This window comes from Odocoileus virginianus, chromosome 32, assembly GCF_023699985.2.
Source record: "Odocoileus virginianus isolate 20LAN1187 ecotype Illinois chromosome 32, Ovbor_1.2, whole genome shotgun sequence".
Taxonomy (NCBI): domain Eukaryota; kingdom Metazoa; phylum Chordata; class Mammalia; order Artiodactyla; family Cervidae; genus Odocoileus; species Odocoileus virginianus.
Window position 1 is genome coordinate 39,735,014 of NC_069705.1, and position 24,914 is coordinate 39,759,927.

At 41.5% G+C, this 24,914-nt stretch overlaps 1 protein-coding gene and 2 pseudogenes across 1 annotated transcript in view; all 3 read left to right on the plus strand.

Moving 5' to 3' along the window:
* Positions 1-24,914, plus strand: part of CSMD1 (CUB and Sushi multiple domains 1) — a 1,985,846-nt gene that overhangs the window by 1,819,087 nt on the left and 141,845 nt on the right. Inside the window, exons 42-45 of the mRNA XM_070460176.1 lie at positions 15,217-15,405; positions 21,272-21,449; positions 23,564-23,709; positions 24,478-24,558. Coding sequence (XP_070316277.1) covers positions 15,217-15,405; positions 21,272-21,449; positions 23,564-23,709; positions 24,478-24,558 — 594 coding nt within the window. The remainder of the gene's footprint in view (positions 1-15,216; positions 15,406-21,271; positions 21,450-23,563; positions 23,710-24,477; positions 24,559-24,914) is intronic.
* On the plus strand, positions 6,045-6,932 carry LOC139032626 (developmental pluripotency-associated protein 4 pseudogene; annotated as a pseudogene).
* On the plus strand, positions 7,240-10,466 carry LOC139032551 (poly(A) polymerase alpha-like; annotated as a pseudogene).

Sequence of the window (24,914 nt, forward strand, 5' to 3'; positions counted from 1 at the left end):
ACTAAAGAGCCTCTTGATGAAAGTGAAAGAGGAAAGTGAAAAAGCTGACTTAAAACTCAAAATTCAAAAAACTAACATCATGGCATCCAGTCACATCACTTCATGGCAAATAATGGGGAAACAAGGGAAACTGTGACAGACTTTATTTTCTTGGGCTCCAAAATCACTGCAGATGGTGACTGCTGCCATGAAATGAAAAGAGCTTGCTCCTTGGGAGAAAAGCCATGATCATCATAGACAGCATATTAAAAGCAGATACATTACTTTGCCAACAAAGGTCCATCTAGTCAAAGCTCTGGTTTTTCCAGGAGTCATGTATGGGTGTGAGATTTGGACTATAAAGAAAGCTGAGTGCCGAAGAACTGATGCTTTTGAACTGTGGTGTTGGAGAAGACTCTTGAGAGTTCCTTGGACTGCAAGGAGATCATACCAGTCAGTCCTAAAGTAAATCAGTTCTGAATATTCATTGGAAGGACTGATGCTGAAGCTGAAACTCTAATACTTTAGCCACCTGATGTGAAGAACTGACTCACTGGAAAAGACTCTGATGCTGGGAAAGATTGAAGGCAGGAAGAGAAGGAGATGACAGGGGATGAGATGGTTGGATGGCATCACCAACTATATGGACATGAGTTTGTGCAAGCTCTAGGAGCTGGTGATGAACAGGGAAGCCCAGGATGCTGCAGTCCATGGGGTCGCAAAGTGTCGGACTGAACTGAACTGAACTGAATCTACATCAACTTCTCTGGTCCCTATAATGTTGCCTCAGGAGGTGGTTTCATGGCTGTTCCTCCTTTGATTAGCAACTGTTTCAGTCTGCCCTTTGGAACTCAGGGACACCATGGAGGCTGAAGAAATGGGGGACAAAAGGGCCTCTATGTCGCAGCCCCACAGAGCCCCACTCGGTCTCAGTTAGAGGAGTGCCGTGGGTGCGATCTGACCTGGGCCTTGCAGTTAACACAGGTTTACTGAGAACTAAACTGCTCCTGTACCCGTGACTCTGCTTGAGTCTGTGTGCTGGTGCTAAGTCGCTTCAGTCGCGTCTGATTCTTTGCGACCCTCTGGACTATAGCCCGCCAGGCTCCTCTGTCCATGGGATTCTCCAGGCAGGAATACTGGAGTGAATTGCCATGTCCTCCTCCGGGGGATCTTCCCAACCCAGGGATTGAACCCATGTCTCCTATGTCTCCTTCATTGACAGGTGGGTTCTTTACCACTAGGGCCACCTTGGAAACAGAGTCAAAGAGGAACATGTGAAATGTGCAAAACACCCCAGACAGGACACTGAGAAACCAGAGAAGGAATGAACTCAAAAAGGTAGCAGTAGAGAAGATGCAAGCTCATGTGCTCTAAGGAAGTGGGGAAAGCGCATGTACTGAACTCAGATTTTGCCCTTCCCACCAGTGTTTGTGAAGGGGAGGAAACACATTTCCCCTACTTTTCTAGATTCTTTTCTGAGATCACCCCCCACCCCCCTCCGTAAAAACCTGCGAGGTGAGCAGGGAAGCACAGGTGTGGTTGTCATGCAGACTGAGCTTGTTTTTTTCTTCTCCACTGATAAGTTTCTAGAGATTTAACCACCTTTCTCTTCCTGGAGCAGAGAAAAGACACCCTTGCTTACCAAGGGAGATTTCCCTCGTAGATGTAAATGTCTCCTGTAAATGATTAACCTCTCCTCTGTTTCCAAAGGTGCCCGCATGTCTTCCACTGCTTAAGGATAATCAACTCGCGATAATCCTCACACCAAAGAGGCGTATTTTGGGGCAGCAAATTCTTCTCCCTTTAATTTGTTTACATGTGGGTTCATCTTTCTTTAAATTAAAAAAGATGCCGTTGTGAGGATCACAGTGTCAGCAGGGTTCTTCTCTGGGCTTCTTCCTTTTATCTTCCATCCATCAAAGCTAGCTGTGATGACTTAAAATTCAGTGTGTGGGCCTCCCCTGGAAGTCCCGGGGTTAACAGTCAGCACTTCCACTGCAACGGGCGCAGGGTCCACCCCTGGTCGGGGAACTATGATGCAGCACGCTGCACAGCATAACCAAAAAAAAAATACTCTTAAAAAATTAAAAATTAAATAAAGCAAAATCCAATTTGTAAATGTACAGATCCAGCTTTCACATGATTAGGTGATCATCAAAAAAATAAAAGAAACAACACTCAAATAAATCTCAAATTGTGCTAGCGTCATTGTCATCTTTCTGAATCACAGATCTTAACAAGTTGTAGTGCCGCCCATCTCTGGACCACTCAGGCCTGACCAAGCGAACCGGAGTGAGGGTGCTGGCATCCTAAACCATGGCTGCTGTGTCAGAGCATCGAGGAGAAAGGACAGTTTGGGCCTGGGTCCCTGAGGAGAGGCACAGGTTTGCAGAGGTGTTGCAACTGGAGACTGGATTTCTCTGCACTTGCATCTGCCTTCTTGCAGGATAAGAGTCTATCCTTCCAAAGGGTGTTTCTGTAATAAACATAAATGTTCCTAAAGGTGTTTATTCCAAATTTAGGTTTTAAAATGAATACAGGCTAAAGGCTGGAGACTTTTTAGGAGCTGGAATGGGAATCACAGGCCTTCCGAGTTAGCCCAAAGCCTGTAAACCTTCTCTTGGCTCCCAAACGGAAGGTGTCTGCACAGTCTGGAGCCACTGGAGCTCGGCTATTGTCCTCCCAGGGCTCCCTGACGGTCACTTCAGAGGACTGGTCTCCAGGCCCATGAGAAACACACACGTGTACTGTGAAACTGACAAGAGACTCTTAAAAAGATTTACATGCATCTCCAGGCAACAGAGGGGGAATGTGCAGTGACAAGTTTTCTAAAATAAATGCTCTAAGAAAAGGGAGGTCAAGAGCAGAGCCTGAACAAAGCCTGGGCAGAGTCTCATGGTCGTAACTGTTGATCACCCTGAGAAGCCCAGGATGACTTCTGCCAGCACTGAGTACAGGCTGACGATGTCAAGGCCAATCAAGACGTGATGCTTGTAGCCTTTTCCTCCTTGTTGCCTTGTGGTCCAAGGATAGCTGTTGTACCTCTGAGACCAGGTCCCCATGCAGATGAGAAATGGGGGCAGAAGACAGCTTCTTAATACTTTATTTAAAAAATTAACTTTTCTTTCCTTATTGACTTTGTAAGACTCAAATACAGATTCCCATGCTGTTACTGTTTGCTGTGTACTTTTGAAATTAGATGTTATCCTACATATATGCTAAGTTGCTTCATAGAAAAAACTAGGGAGTTCCAGAAGAACATCTGTTTCTGCCTTATTGACTATGCCAAAGCCTATGACTATGTCGATCACAGCAAACTGTGGAAAATTCTTAAAGAGATGGGAATACCAGACCACCTTACCTGCCTCCTGAGAAATCTGTATGCAGGTCAAGAAGCAACAGTTAGAACTGGACATGGAACAATGGACTGGTTCCAAATTGGGAAAGGAGTACATCAAGGCTGTACGTTGTCACCCTGGTTATTTAACTTATATGCAGAGTACATCATGAGAAAGGCTGGGCTTGATGAAGCACAAGCTGGAATCATGATTGCTGGGAGAAATATCAATAACCCCAGATATGCAGATGATACTACCCTTACGGCATAAAGCTAAGAGGAACTAAAGAGCCTCTTGATGAAAGTGAAAGAGGAGAGTGAAAAAGCTGACTTAAAACTCAGCATTCAAAAAACGAAGATCATGGCATCTGGTCCCATCACTTCATGGCAAATAGATGGGGAAACAATGGAAACAATGACAGACTTTTTGTAGATGGTGACTGCAGCCATGCAATTAAAAGACGCTGCTCCTTGGAAGAAAAGCTATGACCAACCTAGAGAGCATATTAAAAAGCAGAGACATTACTTTGCCTACAAAGTCCGTCTAGTCAAAGCTATGGTTTTTCCAGTAGTCATATATAAGTGTGAGAGTTGGACTATAAAGAAAGCTGAGGACTATAAAGAAAGCTGATGCTTTAGAATTGTGGTGTTGGGAAGAAGACTCTTGTGAGTCCCTTGGACAGCATGGAAATCCAACCAGTCAATCCTAAAGGAAATCAGTCCTGAATATTCATTGGAAGGACTGATGCTGAAGCTGAAGCCACCTTTGTGGCTTTGACCTTTTTGGCCACCTGATGCAAAGAGCTGACTGATTGGAAAATACCCTGATTCTGGGAAAGATTAAAGGCAGGATAAGAAGGGGATGACAGAGGATGAGATGGTTGGAAGGCATCACCGACTCAATGGACTTGAGTTTGAGCAAGCTCTGGGGGTTGGTGATGGACAGGGAAGCCTGGGGTGCTGCAGTCCATGGGGTCACAAAGAGTCAGACACAACTGAGCAACTGAACTGATACTGAAGTAGCTTCAGTCCTGTCTGACTCTTTGTGACTGTGTGGACTGGGGTCTGCCAGGCTCCCTGTCTGTGGGATGCTCCGGGCAAGAATATTGAAGTGGGCTGCTGTGCCCTCCTCAGATTTTATCTTACATAACTTTAAACCTCCATTGTTCAAGCTTTTTTTTTCTCTTGATATTTTTCAGATAGGGTTACTAAGGCTGTGTCTATATAGTTCCAAAAGCTACCAATTAGTTCACTCCAGAAAGAGTACTGAAAGAAAGAAAGAGAGAGAGAGAGAGGAAAGAAGGAAGGAACACGATACCATAAAAATTCTGTGTAGGGACCTCAAGAACCAGCTTATGGTTGCTGGGAGGAGGGGATAGTTAAGAAGGAGGGGGTAGACTGGTACATATTGCTATATCTAAATATAGATAACCAACATGAACCTACTGTATAGCACAGGGAATTCTGCTCAATGTTGTGTGCCAGTCTGGATAGGAGGGAAGTTTGGGGAAGAATGGATACATGCATATGTATGGCTGAGTCCCTTTGTTGTCCACCTGAAACTATCATAACATTGTTTCTTAGTCGGCTATACCCCAATACAAAACAAAAAGTTAAAAAAAAATCTGTGTAGGAATCATATAGACCAGAGATCATAAAACTGCTGAGTTTCATTAGCAAAATATTAATATTTTTTAAATTGTCAATATTTAGCATTAGATGTTCATAATTGGTGAAAGACCCCTTTTCCTATTGTGATGTCAGAATCGGTATTTGCCAGTGTTGGCATGGGGCTGCTGTCCCCTAAAGTGTCAAAGTGATGGCCCTTCCAGGGTGTGAAGGCGTCGACTTCAAAAGTCTCCTTTAGCAGCCTGCCAGCTTTGAACTTGTGTCTGCCTGGCCTGTGGGCATCAGAATCTGTGAGTTATCATCCAGGCTAAACACCTGGTTCACTGAGGAATGTTTTATTTATTTGACACCTGACTCTAAATTTCAGTATCCACATTAAAAAAAAATATTCTAAGCGATATGTTTTTTTAGTGTAGGCAATTAATTGATATAATTGAAAGACATAAAAATAAATTAAGTAAAAAAGAATGAGAACATGAATATGAGGTGTTCAGATTTCTTGTAGAGTATCTTAGCTGACAGGGATGAAACTTAATTAGATAGTTTGTCAATTTATAAAATTTATAAGCTGGCCAAATGACACAACTCTGATGTGTGTGTCACATCGAAATTCCTAGGTTCCACTTGAGATTTGTAAGTTAAGCTTATGATTAATAACTCATAAGAAGATGCATAAATCATGCAGATAATTCTTGTCATTCTCAATGATGTCTGTGTGTACCCCTTATTACTAAGCCTTCTCATTTATTTATGACCGTATAAAGGTCACAAATGTTACTAGTACACGTAGCTGTCTTGAAGTTAAATGACTTATACAGAACTAGAGACGTGAAAGATGAATTGTGTTAAATAAAATTGAGTTCAGGTACCCTACTTCTAAGTCAAAAACTGGAAGATGGCTGATAGGATGAAGATATTTATCAACTAATTAGATATCAGTCAGAAAATATAATAGGCATTAGAAAGATGACTACATGGTTCCGCCTGCTGTCACACCAAGTGCCTATAATTTAAACACTTGATGCAAACATCACTTAAGACTGACAGATGTGGAGAAGTAAGGAGAGCCTTCATTTTATCAGCCTTGACCTTTCTGAGCATGGGGAGCACCAACCAGGAGAACAACTCCACAGAGAAATCTGAAGAACATATGAGCTGCAGGCTTACATCAGTAGAAGCTGAAGAGGGACTGGGAACTTCTGCTGAAACAGAGATAGCAAAAAACTCAGCACAGGGGACCAAAAGAAAAAGAGATACAAAAAATAGCGCAGCCTGCGGTCCAGGAGACACATCACAAAGTTGTGACGGTGTGAAACCTCCGAGGACCCCGACGCAGATCCCCATCCCCCCTCTTCCTTCTGTCCTGCCGCCTGTCAACCTGGTCCACAGGGACGTCATTCGAGCTTGGTGCCAGCAGCTAAAACTCAGCACCAAAGGCCCGAAACTAGATGGATATAAACGACTCTGTGAACATGCTTACCCTCATCAAAAAAACTTTCCTGCCACAGCACAGGAGGCCAGGATCCTGTCACTGTCGAAAAGGATAAAGATAGAAAAGGGGGAGCTACCCCTGGGATGCTCTGAAGGGGCTGCTGCTCCTGCTCCTTCGGAGGGCCCACCTGCCCTCGAGGGAGCTCCTCCGCCTCTTGAGGGAGTTGTGTCGACTTTTGCCCCCAACTCAGAAGCTGTGTTTGCCGCCTGGAGCAGGATGACAACCAGGGCCGTGAAGACGGAGCCAGTACGCACACAAGAGACTGGTGAGGTCCGGTGGTGCGTGGTCCACGGGAGAAGTCTCCCAGCTAGCACAGGCGGCTGGGCTCGTTTACAGTTTCATGCTGGGCAGGCCTGGGTGCCTGGAAAGCGAAGGAGGGTGTCCGCCCTCTTCCTGATACCTTCTGGCGATTTCCCGCCCCCACACCTGGAGGACAACATGCTGTGTCCCGAGTGTGTACACCGGAATAAAGTATTAACAAAAAGCCTGCAGTGAGATCATAATAGCAGTAAAAGGGTACAGCTATGATTATAATTAATGATAGAGAAGTGACTACAATCAACTCCACGGTGACTTTAGACTTTAGACAGTGGGGCCACTCCACTCTCTCCATGCGTCCGGCTTCCAGGGTACACAGTCTGCTTACAAGGTCACATGAAGAAAGAAAGCCTGTGAACTGATGGGAAACACAAGCCAAAGTGACTGTCTCTCCAAAGATGCCCAGCCCTAAGGGAGCAGAGGATGAAGGAGATGGGGACATTTAAAAATACTAAGTCACCGGATAGAATTAATTTGCTTGAAAATGCCTCAAGTAAATTTCTACATTGGACAAGACAGATCTTACAGGCAACAGTTGCAGTTTGGTCATGTACACCTCAACCAGATATTCAACCTTATCATCACCAGGCATGGTACAAGCAGAAACGCGTTGTCACTGACAATATTCTTGCCCCAAAGAATCTATTCACAGGGAAGCAATCAGTCCTGATGATGCCTCTTGTCTCAGTGTAATTAGGTGAGCTTACCTTCTTTTTGGTGTCAGTTACTTAGATGCACCCATCCATATGTAAATATTCACAGCCTATGCACTTAAGATGTCTATTTTATGTATATGTGAGTTATATATAATTTTTAAGTGTTCCAGATTGAATGATACATTATAGTGCCTCTAGTAAAAAGGCAACTAGAAAATTTTTAAATTAAAACTTGTATTTTAAAATAAAAATACTCTAGGCCGGAGCCGGAGTGAGGCTGGACCAGGGCTGAGGCAGCCGACGCCCCTGCTTCCCATCTTAGTGGATCCTGCCCAGAGTAGGCGGCGGCTGCAAGCGAGGAGGGCGGAGTAGGGCTGGGCGGGGTGCCGGCTGGGCCGGGTGCCGGCTGAGTCGAAGCTGTTTGCTGTTACAAAGCAGGGATCACAGCAAACGCCCACCACTGAAACACTGTGGCATTTCTTCCCCCTCCCGCTTAGCAGCCCCCAAGGAGACTAACTGCCTACTTACACGGAAACTAGTGGAGACTCTGAAGCCCTTTGGGGTTTTGGAAGAGAAAGAGAAACTTCAGTGCAGGATTTTAATTTTGGGAAGATTAAGCTGGTGAAAGACTGGATACAAGAAGTCGGTGAAAGCAAGAAGCGTCCGCAGTCTGTAACTGAACATGCTGATGGGGAAATGTTTACATCTGGATAGCACAGATGCGGAGCGCATACAAAAAAATGCCAATATCGATGCATTGTGTGTTGCGCCAAGACATGTTGACTGAAGTGACTTTTTCACCTCATTCTATAAGTTGAAATTACAGGGAGAAGTAAAAGATGTAAGAGCTGTTGAAGAGGCATTTGTACCAGTTATCAAACTGTTTGATGGGATAGAGATCGATGTTTTCTTTGCAAGATTAGCACTGCAGACCATTCCAGGAAACTTGGACTTAAAACATGACAGTCTGCTTAAAAATTTACATGTGTTTAAGAAGTCTTAATGATTGCAGGGTTTTGATTTCATTGCAAATCAATGCAATGGTTTTACGAGATGTTTTACATCTAGTATCAAACATTGACAACTTCAGGTTAACCCTGAGGGCTATCAAACTGTGGGCCAAATACCACAACATCTACTCCAATATATTAGGTTTTCCTCGGTGGTATCTCCTGGGATATGCTTGTAGCAGGAACTTGCCAGCTTTGTCCAAATGCTTGTACATACATTTTTCTTGGTATTTTCTAAATGATATGTGTTTAGATTATATTAAAATAAAGTTGATTATAGACACTGAAAAAAAAAAAAAAAAAGACTGACAGATGTGAATAATGATTATTTTCTCAGATCCAAACAAAGGATTCTCCCAAAAAAGAGAAATTCTGAGTGTTGTCTTCTTTTTGTAGTATAGGTATGAGCTTTTTGGTACTGAGATTGTTTTTCATAGTATTTGCAAAATGTTGCCGTATTAAGACTTTTGTTGTTGTCGTTGTTCAGTCACTAAGTTTTGTCCGACTCTGCATCCCAATGGACTGTAGCCTGCCAGGCTCCTCTGACCATGGGATTTTCCAGGCAAGAATACTGGAGTGAGTTGCCATTTCCTCCTCCAGAGGATCTTCCGGGACCAAGGATTGAACCCATGTTTCCTGCATCGGCAGGTGGATTGTTTACCACTGAACCACCTGGGATGCCCGTTAAGATTCTTAATGACTTTCTTTTCCTTTTCTTTTTTGAGACTTGACATTTGGAGAAGTTCAATACTTATCTGTCTTCCTTCCTTCCTTTCTTTTCTCCTCCTCCCATCTTTCTTTCTCTCTCTTTCTTTATGTTTCTTATATTATAAAGCATAATTGTTGAATGCCAAAAACTTAAAGGTAATTTTAAATGCTTTAGCCATAGGTGGTGAAAACATCTTTTTCCTTTTGCTATATGTGCTAAACACCTTTAAAAAAAAAACACCTTAATAGGACATGTTAAATCTGCTTATTCATGCATACGATCACAAAACCATTGCACTTTTAGTGAATTGAATTTGTGAGAAAATAAGCTATGGTTTGTGACCACCAGTTTTTTCCCTTTAGGAGGAAAAGCAGATAAACTGCCTTGATGTGCAGTGAACAACTGAAGAATTCATTCACACCGACTGTATGAGCACACTCAGTGTGATTCCTTATAGACACGACTATGATTTAAACATGGAATTGTTGTGCCTTTAAAGCTGCTGCTCTTTCTTCTGTTAGCATGCTCTTCTGAGCTGTTGGGGAGCAAGGACAGTGAGCTTCCTCTGTCCTTTATCCACCATCTGCATGTCTGAACCAAGGTCTCAACATGAGGCTCTTTATAAAGAAGGCTATTTTCACTGAAAAATGCTTAAAGCGGTGGGTAATACACGACTTCATCAATCCTCATCTTCTGCAGGATATCCTTTTTCATGATGGAAAAGTGGTTCATGGACTAAACTCTTAGAGACCAGGGTCAAAATCTTAAAAGGCGTCCCATTTCCTCCCTGAAGGTCATGTGGATCTGCTTTTTCTTTTATGGCTTTGCTGAGAGTAAAGTAGCAATCTCAGCCACTTTCTCCCTTAGAGGAGCTGTTCCCCGGGGCCAGAGGCTCACCGGGACAGGTTTGTCAGTGGCTGTGCCCCCAAGGTGACGGTGCCTCCAGGTATCCGTGTCCTAGTTCCAGTATGCTTCTTCCTCCATCCTCCCTCAGCTCGAGGCAGTGGAGGGAGCAGGTTCTGGGTCTGATTGTGAGTCTGAAGTCTTGGCGAGGCCAGCAGTTTCTCTGGGTCAGAACAAACGTTTCTTCACGATGTAAAAGCTGTCGTGTGAAACGACTGCTGGGCCCTCAGTGCTGGGTTGGTGGGAGCACAAGACACAATTGGAGCTGCCACTGTGAGCAAGCAGTTTGGTGACTGGTCCTGCAGGGGAGACTCTGGGCAGCCCGGAAAGCACGGGCTGGGCTGCAGCCTTCACAGTGAGGCAGGTGCGCATCACCAGTAGGTTTGGCGATCAAGGAGTTCACATGAGCCATAAAGAACATTTAGGTGGCTAATCTGTCTTAAAAATGAGAGCTAGGAGTGTGCCCTTGTTACAGAGGGCAGTGATGTGTCATCCTAGTCACCACAACAGCCCCATTTGGAAGCTGGTGATCTATGTGCGTGTGCACTTGAGAAATTCCATGGACGGCAGCATGAGTCTGGTCACTTCTGGACCAGAGCAATCTTTTCATTGATAGGAAGCTGAGGACGTGAAAGGGGTTTCGAGGCCATATTCAGTGTGGACCTTGATGCTGACTGCAGCCTGTCCTTCCTGCAACAAGGCTTTTTCTTAGTATTTCACACTAATTCCTGGCTTCTCCCCCGAGTCAACCTCTATCAGAGAAGAGGCTTGAGTGCTAGGTCTTGAGCAATGAAACAAATTTTATCATAGAAACCAGACATTTCTTATGGTTAAGACTTAGCTTTACTCAGTTAATGCATACCAACCATGTTCACTGCATTTGTCATCATTGTTAATTCTTGTAGATCAGATAGACATGATTGTTCTCCTTTCACAAATGAAGGAAGGAGCCTCCCAGAACTGAAGTGGTTTGGTCCACATCCCAGGTCCATCAGATGGGAGACGCAGGTCCAACTCAGTCCCAGGGCTCCCTTGCAACACATTCCAAGGCCTCTGCTATTTTGCAGAACTACCTCAAGACTCTTGTCTTTACTTCAGAAACATATTTCTCTGTTGGTTGATGATTCTCTATTTCAACTTTTCAATGATATATCATACAAAAAATCTTTTAGAAATACTGGATAACACCTCAAAAAGTCTTTGGGAGTTGTCAAATATGGAAGTGTCTGAAAAATATATGAAATGTATGAAGGACTCAATGGCCTTCAGTTGAGACAAGGCCCTTGAGATAAGGCCTTCAGAACTTGTCTGAAAATGGTGATTTTTACTTCTCTTTATGCTAGAAGTCACTTCCTTATAAAATTCCAATGAAGTGGTCTTTTTTTCTCTCTTAGTTGATGTTTTTTTTTCTCAAGTTAAAACATTTTATGTTATAAAAATGAGTTATGGCAGTTAATGATTTCACCATGAGTGATGAGTGCAGATCAACAAAGCCATGCTTGGATAAGGATTCTGATCCCTGGTTGAGCTGGTCTTCACCCCCAGGCCCAGAGGTCCAGGCACATGGAGGTATCACATGTGTTCGGAGGTACATGGATGTGGGCAATGCAGGTAACACACAGTCTCCTGAACCTGTACTAAACAGCATGCAATGGGAATCCTTCCAAAATAAATTTTTATCATACTAACAAATAATTTTTTATTACTTCTTTGTGTTTACTTAAAAACAGTCCTGTAGATCAATATTTATGGCCATGAGTCAAACTTTGGGACATTAAAAAAAAAAGAAAGTGTGTGTGACTTGTGACCTATCAATTAAGAATTTGGAAATATTGTTAGTGATATTTGAATAGTGAAGGACTCCATTAAATAAGAGATTTAGAAAAAGACTTAAAAATAGTGTTGCTATGTATATTATCTATAGTGAAACAGATCACCAGCCCAGGTGGGATGCATGGGCCTGGTGCACTGGGAAGACCCAGAGGAATTGGGTGGAGAGGGAGGTGGGAGGGGGGATCGGGATGGGGAATACATGTAACTCCATGGCTGATTCATGTCAATGTATGACAAAACCCACTGAAATGTTGTGAAGTAATTAGCCTCCAACTAATAAAAATAAATGAAAAAAAAATAGTGTTGCTAATATGTATAGTTAGTAAAATACTCACAACTGAAAACAGAATTAACTGAGATACAAAATCTTAAGAAAACACTGAAATGAGCTGTGGGTTTGTTTTTGTTTTTGTTTTTGTTTTCACCTGGAAGATATGATTTGAAGATATGATTTGTGAAATGAAGAATGGGTCCTGGTTTTTAAAACCATATCTGTGTCCCCTTGAGAAGCGTCCTAATTCCTACTTCCTCTTCTGTGGCCTGGCCCAATTCTTTGTGAGGTTCTCCCTCGTGAGAGCTGTAGACTGTAAACAGGATGGGCACACTAGGATAATGACCCCCCAGGCTCCTCTCCTTGAACCCCCACCTTGTCTTGGAGACCCGACTTCCTCTGTCCTCGGGCCCCCACTGCTCACTCTGCTGAAAGGTCTTCCTTTCTCAGTTATTACCTGGCTGTATCTTCTCCCCACTCAGATCTCAGTTTCAGGGCTACTTGTTCAAGGAAGCAGTTTTTGATCACTCTCACTTAAACCTCCATCCTTTCCCCCGCAACCTTTATTTTAGTCCTTGTCCTTCTTTAATAACAGCTTACATAACTTAGTTATTTTATGTAATTACCAACATGTTGATTTATTTGTGTCTGTTTCCCTAAATAGAATACAAGCTTTGTGAAAGCAGGGTCCATTTCTGTCTAGTTTCCGTCTGTAACATAGCAGACACTCAATACAGGGCTCCCCTGGTGACTCAGTGGCAGATAGTCTGGCTGCCAATGCAGCGGACGCAGGAGACACAGCATCGATCCCTGGGTCAGGAAGAAGGAAATGGCAACCCACTCCAGTATTCTTACCTGGAAAATTCCTTGAACAGAGGAGTCTGGTGAGCTGCAGTCCATGGGGTTGCAGAAGAGTCAGACTCAACTTAGCTACTAAACAAGAAGACACTCAATACATGATTTTTATTTTACTCAGTAAATGAGTAGGTAATAAAAACTATAGTCCTGCCTACATGGGCTGGTAGTCTCTCTCTCTCTGTTTTAATGCCCTTTAATCCCCATACAGGAAAGCTGTGTTGGTACCATTAAAAAAAGAAAGAAAAAAATATCTTTCTGCTAATCAAGGGTAACCCAAAGTTTTTGGACTTACTATCATGGGGCTGCTAAAGGCAACTTAAACTTCCATTTTCAATCCCTTTCACAGATGTTAGATGATGAGTAGAAACAGGCTAATTTCATACATCCCTAAACAAAACTTGAATGTCTTTCTTAAATTATGCCAGAAACCACAGAATGTGTAGGGAAATGCATTGTGGGACTTGTTATCGGCATGTGTGATGAACACGTGGAAAGTGTGTGTGAATCTGTGTTAAATGCTGTTTCACATGATGGTTCATTTGGAATCTCTATTACTTGTTACCTCCTTTATAATGTACCATGATAACTGATTTTTGTATTGATACCACCAGAGCCCCACTAGAGCATAAACAGAGTCTCCCAGGGAGGGTGGAGTGAAGTTGAACAAGGTTTTATTTGCTTTTTGTCCCATGAAAACTGGAAATCCATTTTTGATAGTTTTTACTTTTTAGGTTTAATTATTAGCAGCCGTATTTGATGTGTTTATTAGAGGACTCATTTCACCAGCAGAGCTCACTGTGTTTGGAGTAGAACAAGAGTGAGAACAAGCTGCTGACTCCAGTGGAAAAGAGTATAATAAAGAAGGAAGCTGGTTGATAGTTAGAACACAGCGCGGGGTTCTCTGTTCTTTTTCTGAGCCCTTGTCTATGAGGTAGTGTTAGACTCAAACAGCGGTATCTCGAGGAGGGAAACCATGCGTTTGACAGAGTACAGAAGACTTAGTGGTATAGCACAGCAAACTATACATTATAAAAAGGCTGTACTGGCGGTCCAGAGGTTAGGGCTCTGTGCTTCCAGTGCTAGAGCCCAGTGGTTCAATCGCTGGTCAGGGAACTAAGACCCGCAAGCCACATGGTGTAGCTAAAAAAGGGGAAGTTTGAATAAACCAAGGAGTGAACTGGTAGTAATGGCTAGGCATGATACTACACTATTTTTTAAGGAAAAAAGACTAAGAAAATGGAATGAATTTATTTTTTTGTTTATCTGCGCTTCTTGTTTTGATTAAATTTCCCTCATATATTTTCTTCCCAAGGTATGCCTTGTCAAATTTATTTTTAGTATGTGCCATATAACTTCTAAAGCACACAATATGTATTCATTAAATGCAAATTCTTATGATTATACTACTAAAAATAAGTACTGTTTTATATTGTTGCTGTTGTTCAGTTGCTAAGTCATGTCTAACTCCTTGTGACTCTTTGGGCTGCAGCGTACCAGATTTCCCTGTCCTTTGCTATCTCCCAGAGTTGGCTCAAACTCATGTCCACTGACTTGGTGATGCCATCCAACTATCTCATCCTTTATCATCCTCTTCTCCTCCTGCCCTCAACCTGTCCCAGCATCAGGGTCTTTTCCAGTGAATCGACTCTTCACATCAGGTGGTCAAAGTATAGAAGCTTCAGTATCAGTCCTCCCAATGAATATTCAGGGTTGTTTTCCTTTAGGATGGACTGCCTTGATCTCCTTGCAGTCCAAGGGGCTCTCAAGTGTCTTCTCCAGTACTACAGTTTGAAAATATCAATTCTTTGGTGCTCAGCCTTCTTTATGGTCCAACTTTCACATCTGTACATGACTACTGGAAAAACCATAGTTTTGACTAGATGGACCTTTGTTGGCAAAGTGATGTCTTTGTTTTTTAATATGCTGTTTTGGGGGTTTGTCTTAGCTTCCTTCTCAGGAGCAAGCATCTTTTAATTTCTTGGCTGAATTCACCATCAGCAGTGATTTTGGAGCCTAAGACTATAAAATCTGCCACTGCTTCCACTTTTTCTCTTCTATTTACCATGAAGTGATGCGACTGGATGATAATGGGTGTCTTAGTAAAGATTTCATAAAATTTATATCTAAAAAGTTCTTGCTAAGAAGCTGTATGTCATCCTATTCCTCTAAATTCCAGACTAATTACACTTCTTATTTATGAGCTTGTTTCTCTCTGTTTCAGCCTATGAATTACAGAACTGCCCTGACCCACCACCTTTCCAGAATGGGTATATGGTCAACTCTGACTACAGTGTGGGACAGTCAATATCTTTTGAGTGCTATCCTGGGTACATTTTAATTGGCCACCCAGTTCTCACCTGTCAGCATGGGATCAACAGAAACTGGAACTACCCTTTTCCAAGATGTGACGGTGGGTTAATCACTTTTCTCAAGCAGTTTCATTTTCACATGTATAATGGTGCATGAAATATTAAAGGAATGCATTCCAGAATTCATTAATTTGTTCAACCAATTTTTATTGGGAATCTGTTATATTAAACTCATTCCACTTAGTATTTCAGGAATATATCATATGTCAGTCAGTTTAAAAAAATGGAAAGGCCTTGCCTTCAAGGAGATGATAAGGATAGCAAAATAATACACATGAATATTTATTATGCAAAATCAGGCACGAGGAGTGTTTTGATGATTGAAGGTACAAAAGACGGTGATTGTTGGGGAAGTGATTGACGGTATTATCTTCATGGTTAGAGCAGTGTTTGGCTTTACAGTGGTTCCATCAGATTTTGGATTAGAGGGGGATTGAGTGTGTATCTTACCCTAGATACTTTTTTATTGTTTAACTTCACAGTAATCACACTGATTTTATATCTCAGAAAACTGACTTCATTTTTATAGTTAGATTTGCATGGCACGTACTATTTTGCTACTCAGAGACAGAGACCATCCCAGAGAGAAGAAGCAGTGATAGCAAAGCCATCCTAGAGGAATAGTCTTGGGGGGAAATGAAGTAGTGTCCTATGATGGTGCTTGAGGATCAGGATTTCTTGGAAATGTTCAAATCAGGTGATGGGAATGGCATCAAGGAGGGTCTGGATTCAGTGAATATCCTTGTCTGAGCAGAAGTCACTTCTTCAAAGCTTCTGTTTGACTATCTAATTTTTACTATGACTTTGAAATTTCTAAAACTTTAAGTTAAATATATCAAGTACTTTGTTTTTGAAAAAGTCATATGAAATAGAAAAGTTTGCTGTAAACCTAATATTCTAACATTATAAATACAGTACCTCTGAATGAAAAAATAATGAAATTACCAACTCTGTGGACCTTTGAAATGCTAAATACTTATATCCCAGGGGCAAAAAAGGGAAAGGTATCCAGCTGTGTTTGAATTTCTACTGTAGAAGTTAAAAAAGAAAGCATATAGATAGACTTTTTAAATGATATTTTTCACCTGTACGTTTCCATTCTTTATCATTATGTAAACAACTATAAAAGAAAAACATTTACTGTGTTTTTAAATCATAATTTTAATCAACTACAGATTTAATAACTTAAAACAGCATTTAAAAATCATTTTATAAAACTAACAATAGCAGTGGGATATCTGATATTTTTTATTAAAACACTTTAAAAACTACTCACCATTTTAAAAATTCATATGTTTTTATGTATAAATTGCTTTGAATTGTTAGGACTGAAATCTCTTTTTACTTATAGTTGTTCCCTGAATTCTTTGAATTCACATGTTAAGTAGGAGACTCCTTGGCTTGATATGAAAAATAGAATTAAATATTTAATTAGATTTTATTGCTTTTTCAAGTCCAACTTTCCAACATGGAAATAACTGCCAGTTTAGAATTATTTTGTCAGTGTGATGATAATAAAATATATCATTTTGGATGATATATGATACAGAATATTAATCAGAGTTGGCAAAACCATGAAGCTAAAATCCTGCCAACACCTAAGACTGCCCAGGACTCTTGGTGCCACTTGAAAGTCCCAGGACCGCAGCCACCCTGAGGGTGGATAATTCGCTGGTAGGCTCACAGAACCCAGTAAGCCATCTACTCACGATTGTGGTTTATAACAGAAAAGACAAAAGTCACCCAAGGAAGACAGATGCTTGCTCCTTGGAAGAAAAGCTATGACAAACCTATACAGCATATTAAAAAGCAGAGACATCACTTTGCCCACAAAGATTCATCTAGTCAAAGCTATGGGTTTTCCAGTAGTCATGAATGGATGTGAGAGTTGGACCATAAAGAAGGCTGAGTGCTGAGGAACTGATGCTTTCAAATTGTGGTGCTGGAGAAGACTTGAGAGTCGCTTGGACAGCAAGGAGATCGAACCAGTCAGTCCTAAAGGAAATCAACCCTGAATATTCATTGGAAGGACTGATGTTGAAGCTGAAGCTCCAATTCTTTGGCCACCAAATGCCAAGAACTGACTCACTGGAAAAGACCATGATGCTGGAAAAGATTGAAGACAGGTGGAGAAGGGGGCGACAGAAGATAAGATGATTGGATTGCATCACCAACTCAATAGACATGAGTTTGAGCAAGTTCTGGGAGTTGGTGAAGGACAGGGAAACCTGGTGTGCTGCAGTCCATGGGATGGCAAAGAGTTGGATAATTTTGGGCAACTGAACAATAACAACATTATTAGATTAATTTCTAAAAAATAAAAGTAACCAGGGAATATTCTTTTAAAACCAAAGTCCCTCAGGTTGGTGATTAAGTGGACTTTCTTTCCCTCTTCCTCTTCCTGAGGTGGGGGTGGGGCTGAACCTCCGATCTGAGGCTGGTTCCCCTTGCAACTAGCCCCAAGGCTTCAGATTTCCTAATTTCTTCATTAAAGTAAACTCAGGTGTGGTTGAAAGGGTCTTGTTTTGAATAACAAAAGACAATTTGATCTTTTTTAAATCACTTTGTAAATTCTAAGGGTTTTATGAGTTCTGTGCCAAGAACAGCGAGGAAGATCAAAAGTGTATTTCTTATTATTGTTGGGGGAGTGTGTAATTTCCTTGGTTCTGTCTTGTCACAACAAAAATTTGAAGCGACAGACCAACATTACAGCCCTCGAATGGGCCAGCATTGCAGCTCTTGGACAGACCAGTGTCACAGCTCTTGCAGTTCTTGGATGGACCCATGTTACAGCTCCATGTTACAGCTCAGTTTTATTTAGAAAATAAAGGAAAATATATCCTTGAGGCATGAGGGCTTGATGACCCAAAAGATGTAAAGAGAAGAGAGAGAGACCCCCAGCCCTTTGGCTCCTTGTTTTATATGTTTTTTTCCTCCTCCCCCAGGCCTGCCCTATGTAAATTAAGCTAGCCAGAAGTGCTGTTTGTTCTACCTGAGGTCCTCACTCCATTCCTCGGACCTTACTTTGTTCTATTTTTGCGGGCTTTTCTCTTCCTTGTCTTTTAGCCACCACCATTCTGGACTCCTTTTTCCTGTTCTAACTCCCTAACATGATAAACGCCACTACTGCAGTGTTTATTCATGTATGTGAAGGGATTGCCTATGTTGGCTCTCTGGTCCTGGTGTGGAGGAGAGATGCCATCTGTGTGGCCCCCAGTTGTGAAGTGCAGGGTGTAATGCTCTCATGTTCTATGGTACCTCTCCTGGCTGCCTGGTTGCCTGCCCCTCCTGCTGGTCCAGGCTCCTGGGCAGACAGGTGAGAAGCTGGGAAGTACTCATGGTTGCAGGTGGTGCAGGGACCCTTCTGTGCCCAGATGCTCCCCCTTGCTGGGCTTGCTGGCTGTTTTCCACTGGAGGGGCCTCTTTGACCCTCAGCCTCAGGGAGAGGATGGAGGTGGGTGCATTTCCTGCTGAACTGGATTGCAGGTCCCTGTTGCTGCAGAGATCCCTGAGACGCCACTGGGATGTGGAAGTCAAAATATAGCTTTGGTGCCACGAAGTTGAGGGGAAAGCCTCTGGGAGAAGGTGCTGGACCAGGGGAAAGGGAGGGGCAGCTTTACTCATTATGTCTTTTTAGGGTCCTGCATCTTCCTCTGTAGAATATAGGATTTTGCCTTGAGAAAATGTTTTAAGTGCATTGAGAGTATTATCACACAAGTCAAACTTCATATTTAGCTTTTTAACATCTTCCTTCATCACTCTGCTGAATATAGCAAGCTCTGCAAGGCAGGGATGGGGTCAGCATGATTCTCTGCTCTAGCCCCAGTTCAGCCGAGCTGCCTGATACATAATAGACTCTCTGTAAACACTCATTGAACATAGGAGTGAAAGGATTTGTTATTTGAATATCATAGATATATCATGGCAAATATATTGAGTGACCTAAAAAATATCAGAATGTGTTTTATGAAGAAAATAACCTTATCATTTATTTTGCCTTTTAAGAGGTGGACACCATGGTTTATGTTTGTTCTGCTTTCCACCCTCCCCATGGGAAGGGTACTACTCCATGTAAAGTGGCTATACTTTAATAAGATGCAAATTAAAAAGTCAAAATGCTGAAGGAAAATTTGGAGTTATAAATCAATACATAATGAATAACTTCAAATCACACATGAGCTATGTCAGCCAGTGGCTTCAACACATGCGTTAAGTGTTTTCTCTTCATTGTCTCACTCATTTCCAATCCCTCAATTACTTGGTGTCTGTTGTTTATTGAGATCTGAGCCAGGCAATGGGATTGATGAGAGGAGGTTTGATGGGGCTATGGATATGGTCCCTGACTGCTAGTTGCTAACAGTCAGATGGTGAAGAACTGTAGTCCAGGGACAAGTATCCAGACCACAGCGCCAGGAAAGGCTGTCAGGAGGTTGTGACATTTGAGTTGAGTTTTGAGGAAGGGACCAGTTCACCTGCCAGCAACACAGGAGAAAAGTACAAGAGCTGTTCATGCAGGTGAATGAGGACATGACGTTTGCAGCTAGGAAGAAGTGTGGCCTCTTAGGGGTCACCACGTAGTCACTTGTGACTCCAGCGTGGCTTCTGGCCCTATTTTTACAGATTAGAGACATCTGTATGTTATAGTTTGCTAGCTTACAAGTCAAGGTGTATCTGACTCCAAAACCTGCTTACAATTATGCTATAAAACTTGTAAAATGTTCTCCACAGTGCCTTTAAATAAGTGTACCCAAAATTCAGACCAAGTCAGTCTACTTGACACTGGTACATTTTCTGTCTACTTTGAAATCAGTGTGCATCTATATGGTTACTTTGGCTTCATGATATTTCACCAGTCATCATTTTAAATTTACATTTAAAAAATGTACACTGGCTTATTCATTCCACCTAAATTTTATACTTTTTTTTCCATTTAATTTTATTAGTTGGAGGCTAATTACAATTGTAGTGGTTTTTGTCATACATTGGCATGAATCAGCCATGGATTTACATGTATTCCCCATCCTGATCCCCTATGGCAAATATTTGAAAGCCTGAAAAGATTCATGTTAATAACAGACACTCTTATAGCATCTACTGGCTTTTAATTTGATTAAAATGTCTACTTGCCTATGACTTTGATGTATTTATACCATGATGTGAATTAAAGAATATATTTTGGATTATCTGCTCATGTATGATCATTTCATTTTTCCAGAAATAAAACAAAATAATTTCTATGGCAAAAGTGATGATCACTTTATTAAGTAAAATAAAAATGGACTCTGGGTATTGTTGAGATTTTTACATCATTGGTAGTGGATGAGATGTGGAAGTGTTTCTATAAAATTTCACCTACATAATTTTATCTCCTTTTTCGAGGTATAGATCTCAGGAGAATTTATAAGGTCTTTGTTTCAAGGCAGATAGACTTAGATACTTCTCTTTTAGGCATTTTAAATAAGCTTTAGAAATCTCACTTAAAACAAAAAAAAAATTATTTTTCAGTTAAATATTCACACATAATTTCAACATAATCCCTTGCATCAGATAGTCCAATGGATTATCAGCTCAGTCTCAGGAGACTACTGACTAAGGTTTTTATTTTTTCTTTTTTTTCTTTCTTTCTTTCTCCTTTTAATTATGTGGAAACGACTTTATCCTGAAGGGATTTTGAATGTTTGGAGAATATGTTAAAAAACTTAGATAAGGTAGCTTAGGAGTAAAATTCTTCCAAGGTTTTAAGACTTGAGAGGAATTATTTTGACAAAGTAGTTGCTGTGGGATTTTTCACAATTATTTCTTAGAAGGAAAACCTCGGCTAAGGGACTTTAGAGGCTGATAAACATCTCATTGTATCTTTTTAAAGTGGACTGTGTTGGGCTTGATTTTTCTTGGCTTTCTTCTCAGCTCCTTGTGGGTATAATGTGACATCTCAGAACGGGACCATCTATTCTCCCGGATTTCCGGACGAGTACCCCATTCTAAAGGACTGCATCTGGCTCATCTCAGCGCCACCTGGCCATGGCGTCTACATCAACTTCACCTTGCTGCAGACAGAAGCTGTCAATGACTACATCGCGGTTTGGTATGAGAACCTTTCCTGAAAACACCCATCTGTCCTTGTGATAAACTGTTCTTTTAACCACTTACATGTCACTTCTGTCTATTTAGAGATGGAATAGTTAGGTAGATGTCAAAACAGAAATTTACCAACTAAATCTAGAGATAGAATAAACCTCATGCTCATGTACCATGCTACGTGGTAGATACATTCAGGATTACTCTAGATAGAGGAGAATATCCCAAAAGTATTTTATTTTTCATGTTTATTTCTTGTTTTAATTTTTATTTATCTTTTTGGCCATATCACATAGCTTTTGGGATCTTAGTTCCCTGACCAGGGATTGAACCTGGGCCCTTGTCAGTGAAAGAGTTGAGTCCTAGCCCCTGGACCGCTTGGGAATTTCTTCTTTTCTTTTTCATTTTCAAGCATAAATCTTTTTTTTTCTTTAAGAAAAGCTGATTGGATCCTTTGCCATATAATAATTTGATGCTTCTGGAAATACTGAAGAAATGATTACACACAGCTTTCTCTCTGTACTTTATAAACCGTGCAGAACTGCCCCCTCCCTACTCCCCCTTCCTCACCATGGGCTGTATAGGGGATGCTGTGGGGGATGTAGTCCTAGCTCCCCATCTAATGAGCCGTGTAGCCTGGGTTCAGTTCAGTTCAGTTCAGTCGCTCAAGTCATGTCTGCCTCTTTGCGACCCCATGAATCACAGCACACCAGGCCTCCCTGTCCATCACCAACTCCCGGAGTTTACTCAAACTCATGTCCATCGAGTCAGCGATGCCATCCAGCCATCTTATCCTCTTTCGTCCCCTTCTCCTCCTGCCCCATTCCCTCCTGGGTAAGTTAACCTAAACTCTCCTTCACTGAATGTTCATGTCTATTGAAATAACTATTTCTACCATTGCCTTTGGAGGTGAGACTTTATGGGGAAATGGGAATGACAAAATATGATGGGAAGAGTAGAGCTTACCATTGGGGCACAGCCCAGATTTGGAATAAGTTGGAATAAAGTGCTTTAGGAATAAAGTGCCCTGAAAACTCAAGCATAATCAGAGTTAACAAGGCAGTGTGTGTGTCTGTGTGTGTGTGTCTGTGTGTGTTGGTGAAGTTGTTATAAATGTAGGGGTTATCTTAGCCATTGGAAATTCTCTGAGGCAAGAGATTAGGTGAGTTGCAGGCACTGTGAGGCCCCAGGTGTGATGTAGCTGATGTCTTGGGAGAGCACAGGAGAGAGAAGAGTTGACCTGGCCAGGTAAGCTGGGCAGACCATACAGGACCTCATAAATCATGTTAAGGATTTTGGGCTTCATCCTAAAGCAACATGGATTCACTTTAGAGTCATAAGAGGGAGAATTACAGGACCAGGTCCTGGTTGCAGAATACCCGTTATTATTGTGTAGGGGGCAGATCAGCTGGATACGATGGGAGACTGGCCTGTGAGGCTATAGAAATAACTCTGGGAATGGTAAGGAGGGGAGATCAGGGGACAGGACCTGTGTTGTGGGAACGAGCAGAAATGGAGAACCTGAAATGTTAAGTTGACCTATGAAGCAAAGCAAGACAGACAAACGACACTGAAATGAAAAGCCACACTATAGTATCAGCAGGTTTACCCAGATTAATCAGTAGATTTAGCAGTAGGAGCAAGGTCTCCCTCCAGCAGCGGAGGGAGCCCCTGTCCTCCAAACACTCATGAGACAGACTGGAGTGCAGTCACCTATGAATATTAAACATCTTAGTATTTCTAAACATGGAATCTAGAAGATGGTAATATTTTATTCAGTTTTTTTTTTTAATATTTCAATTCAGCCACAAGAGCTCCATAAATCTCACCCACAATTAAAGAGACACCCTGAATTTAGACTTTTAAAATGGGAACATTTGAAAGGAAGCGGATAAGTGGTAGTGACATCACTAGAATAAATGTGACCTTGTCTCAAAAACACCTTTGAGAAGGTCAGGTGCGGGAGGAACAAGGGAGCCCTAAGTTGCTGTTTGAAGACCAGGCTTTTCAGCTCTATCCTGGGTTCAGACAGACAGAGCCCAGCAGTCAGAAGAAAACGGTTGTGAATTTAAGCTGTAACTGGAAGCTTTTTATTTAGAGGGCTCCTCCTCTCTTTCCCAGGGATGGTCCTGATCAGAATTCTCCACAGTTGGGAGTTTTCAGTGGGAACACAGCCCTGGAGACCGCATACAGCTCCACCAACCAAGTCCTGCTCAAATTTCACAGCGACTTTTCAAATGGCGGTTTCTTCGTCCTCAATTTTCACGGTCAGTGTATTTTCACTCCATTGATGATGGCAGAGAATCCTAGCTGACTTTTCTCATAGGGTTGACATAAACTTTGTTTACAGCTAAAGTTCCATGTTTCTGTCAAACGAAAGCCTACAGGATTTTCTCACATTTCATGCTGAGGTTCCTGTGATTCCTTTTTCTTACTGATGTATTTAGGACTTCGCATCTCTTTTATAGTTTATCTTGGATTTGCCCCCAAGATAAGCGTATTGTATGTGAAACTGATATGGAGGCCATGGAAATACATTTAGTAGCTTTCAGAGATTTCCTCGTCTCTGTCTCCAGATGAACCTCGATAGTGAATGTCATGTAATTGTAGATGGGACAAAGTGAATCTCTACTGATGTTGGGAATGAATGCTAAATAGTTTGGGGAGAAGCATTACCGGTCCCTTATCTCTCTTGAGGACTGCCACATGCACATCCTCAGGAAAAGAGACCGAGGAAGATGATGTCAGATCCCAATATGGATGTGGAACCAGCAAGAACCATTTCTCCTGCAGAATTCCAAATATATGTAAAGTGTTTGTATTTAAACATCATAATTTTTTTTAAATGGTATACTTTTCCCGTTCAATTTTGTAAGCATTTGAAGCTCGAGACTTTAGTAAAACTATAATTTACAAATATAGATATTTTCCTAGACCTAAGCATAGTAAAAACACAAGAGAGATGTTTTTTGTAAGATTTTTGTTTATTCATCAAATGTAATTTCACTTACTATTTTTTTATATAAACCATGTAGCATTTCAGCTCAAGAAATGTCAACCTCCCCCAGCAGTTCCACAGGCAGAAATGCTTACAGAGGATGAGGATTTTGAAATAGGTAATGTTTTCATTGTTACAACATCATCAGCTCAACACGGTTTTTTTACACCCATGCAACTGCAGTAGATAGCCAAGTTGATGAATGTTTGTTAGAAATATTCCTAAAGCTTTCCTAGAGAGATACATATTGGTCATGAATTGAATAAATATGGTTTTTTCTTCATCTCCGTGATTTTTTTTTTCCATTTAAATTTTGCTTTTGCCACTTTGAGCACATTTTCCTGCTGCATGACTCACCCGTTTGTATTTTTTCTCCTAAAAGCAGTTTTCAGACACAGACTTAAGCAGATGTTTATGTTTAGTTAGGGAACCATTTTGGTGCACCAGAAGAAGAAAGTCATTTGTGGCTGAAAT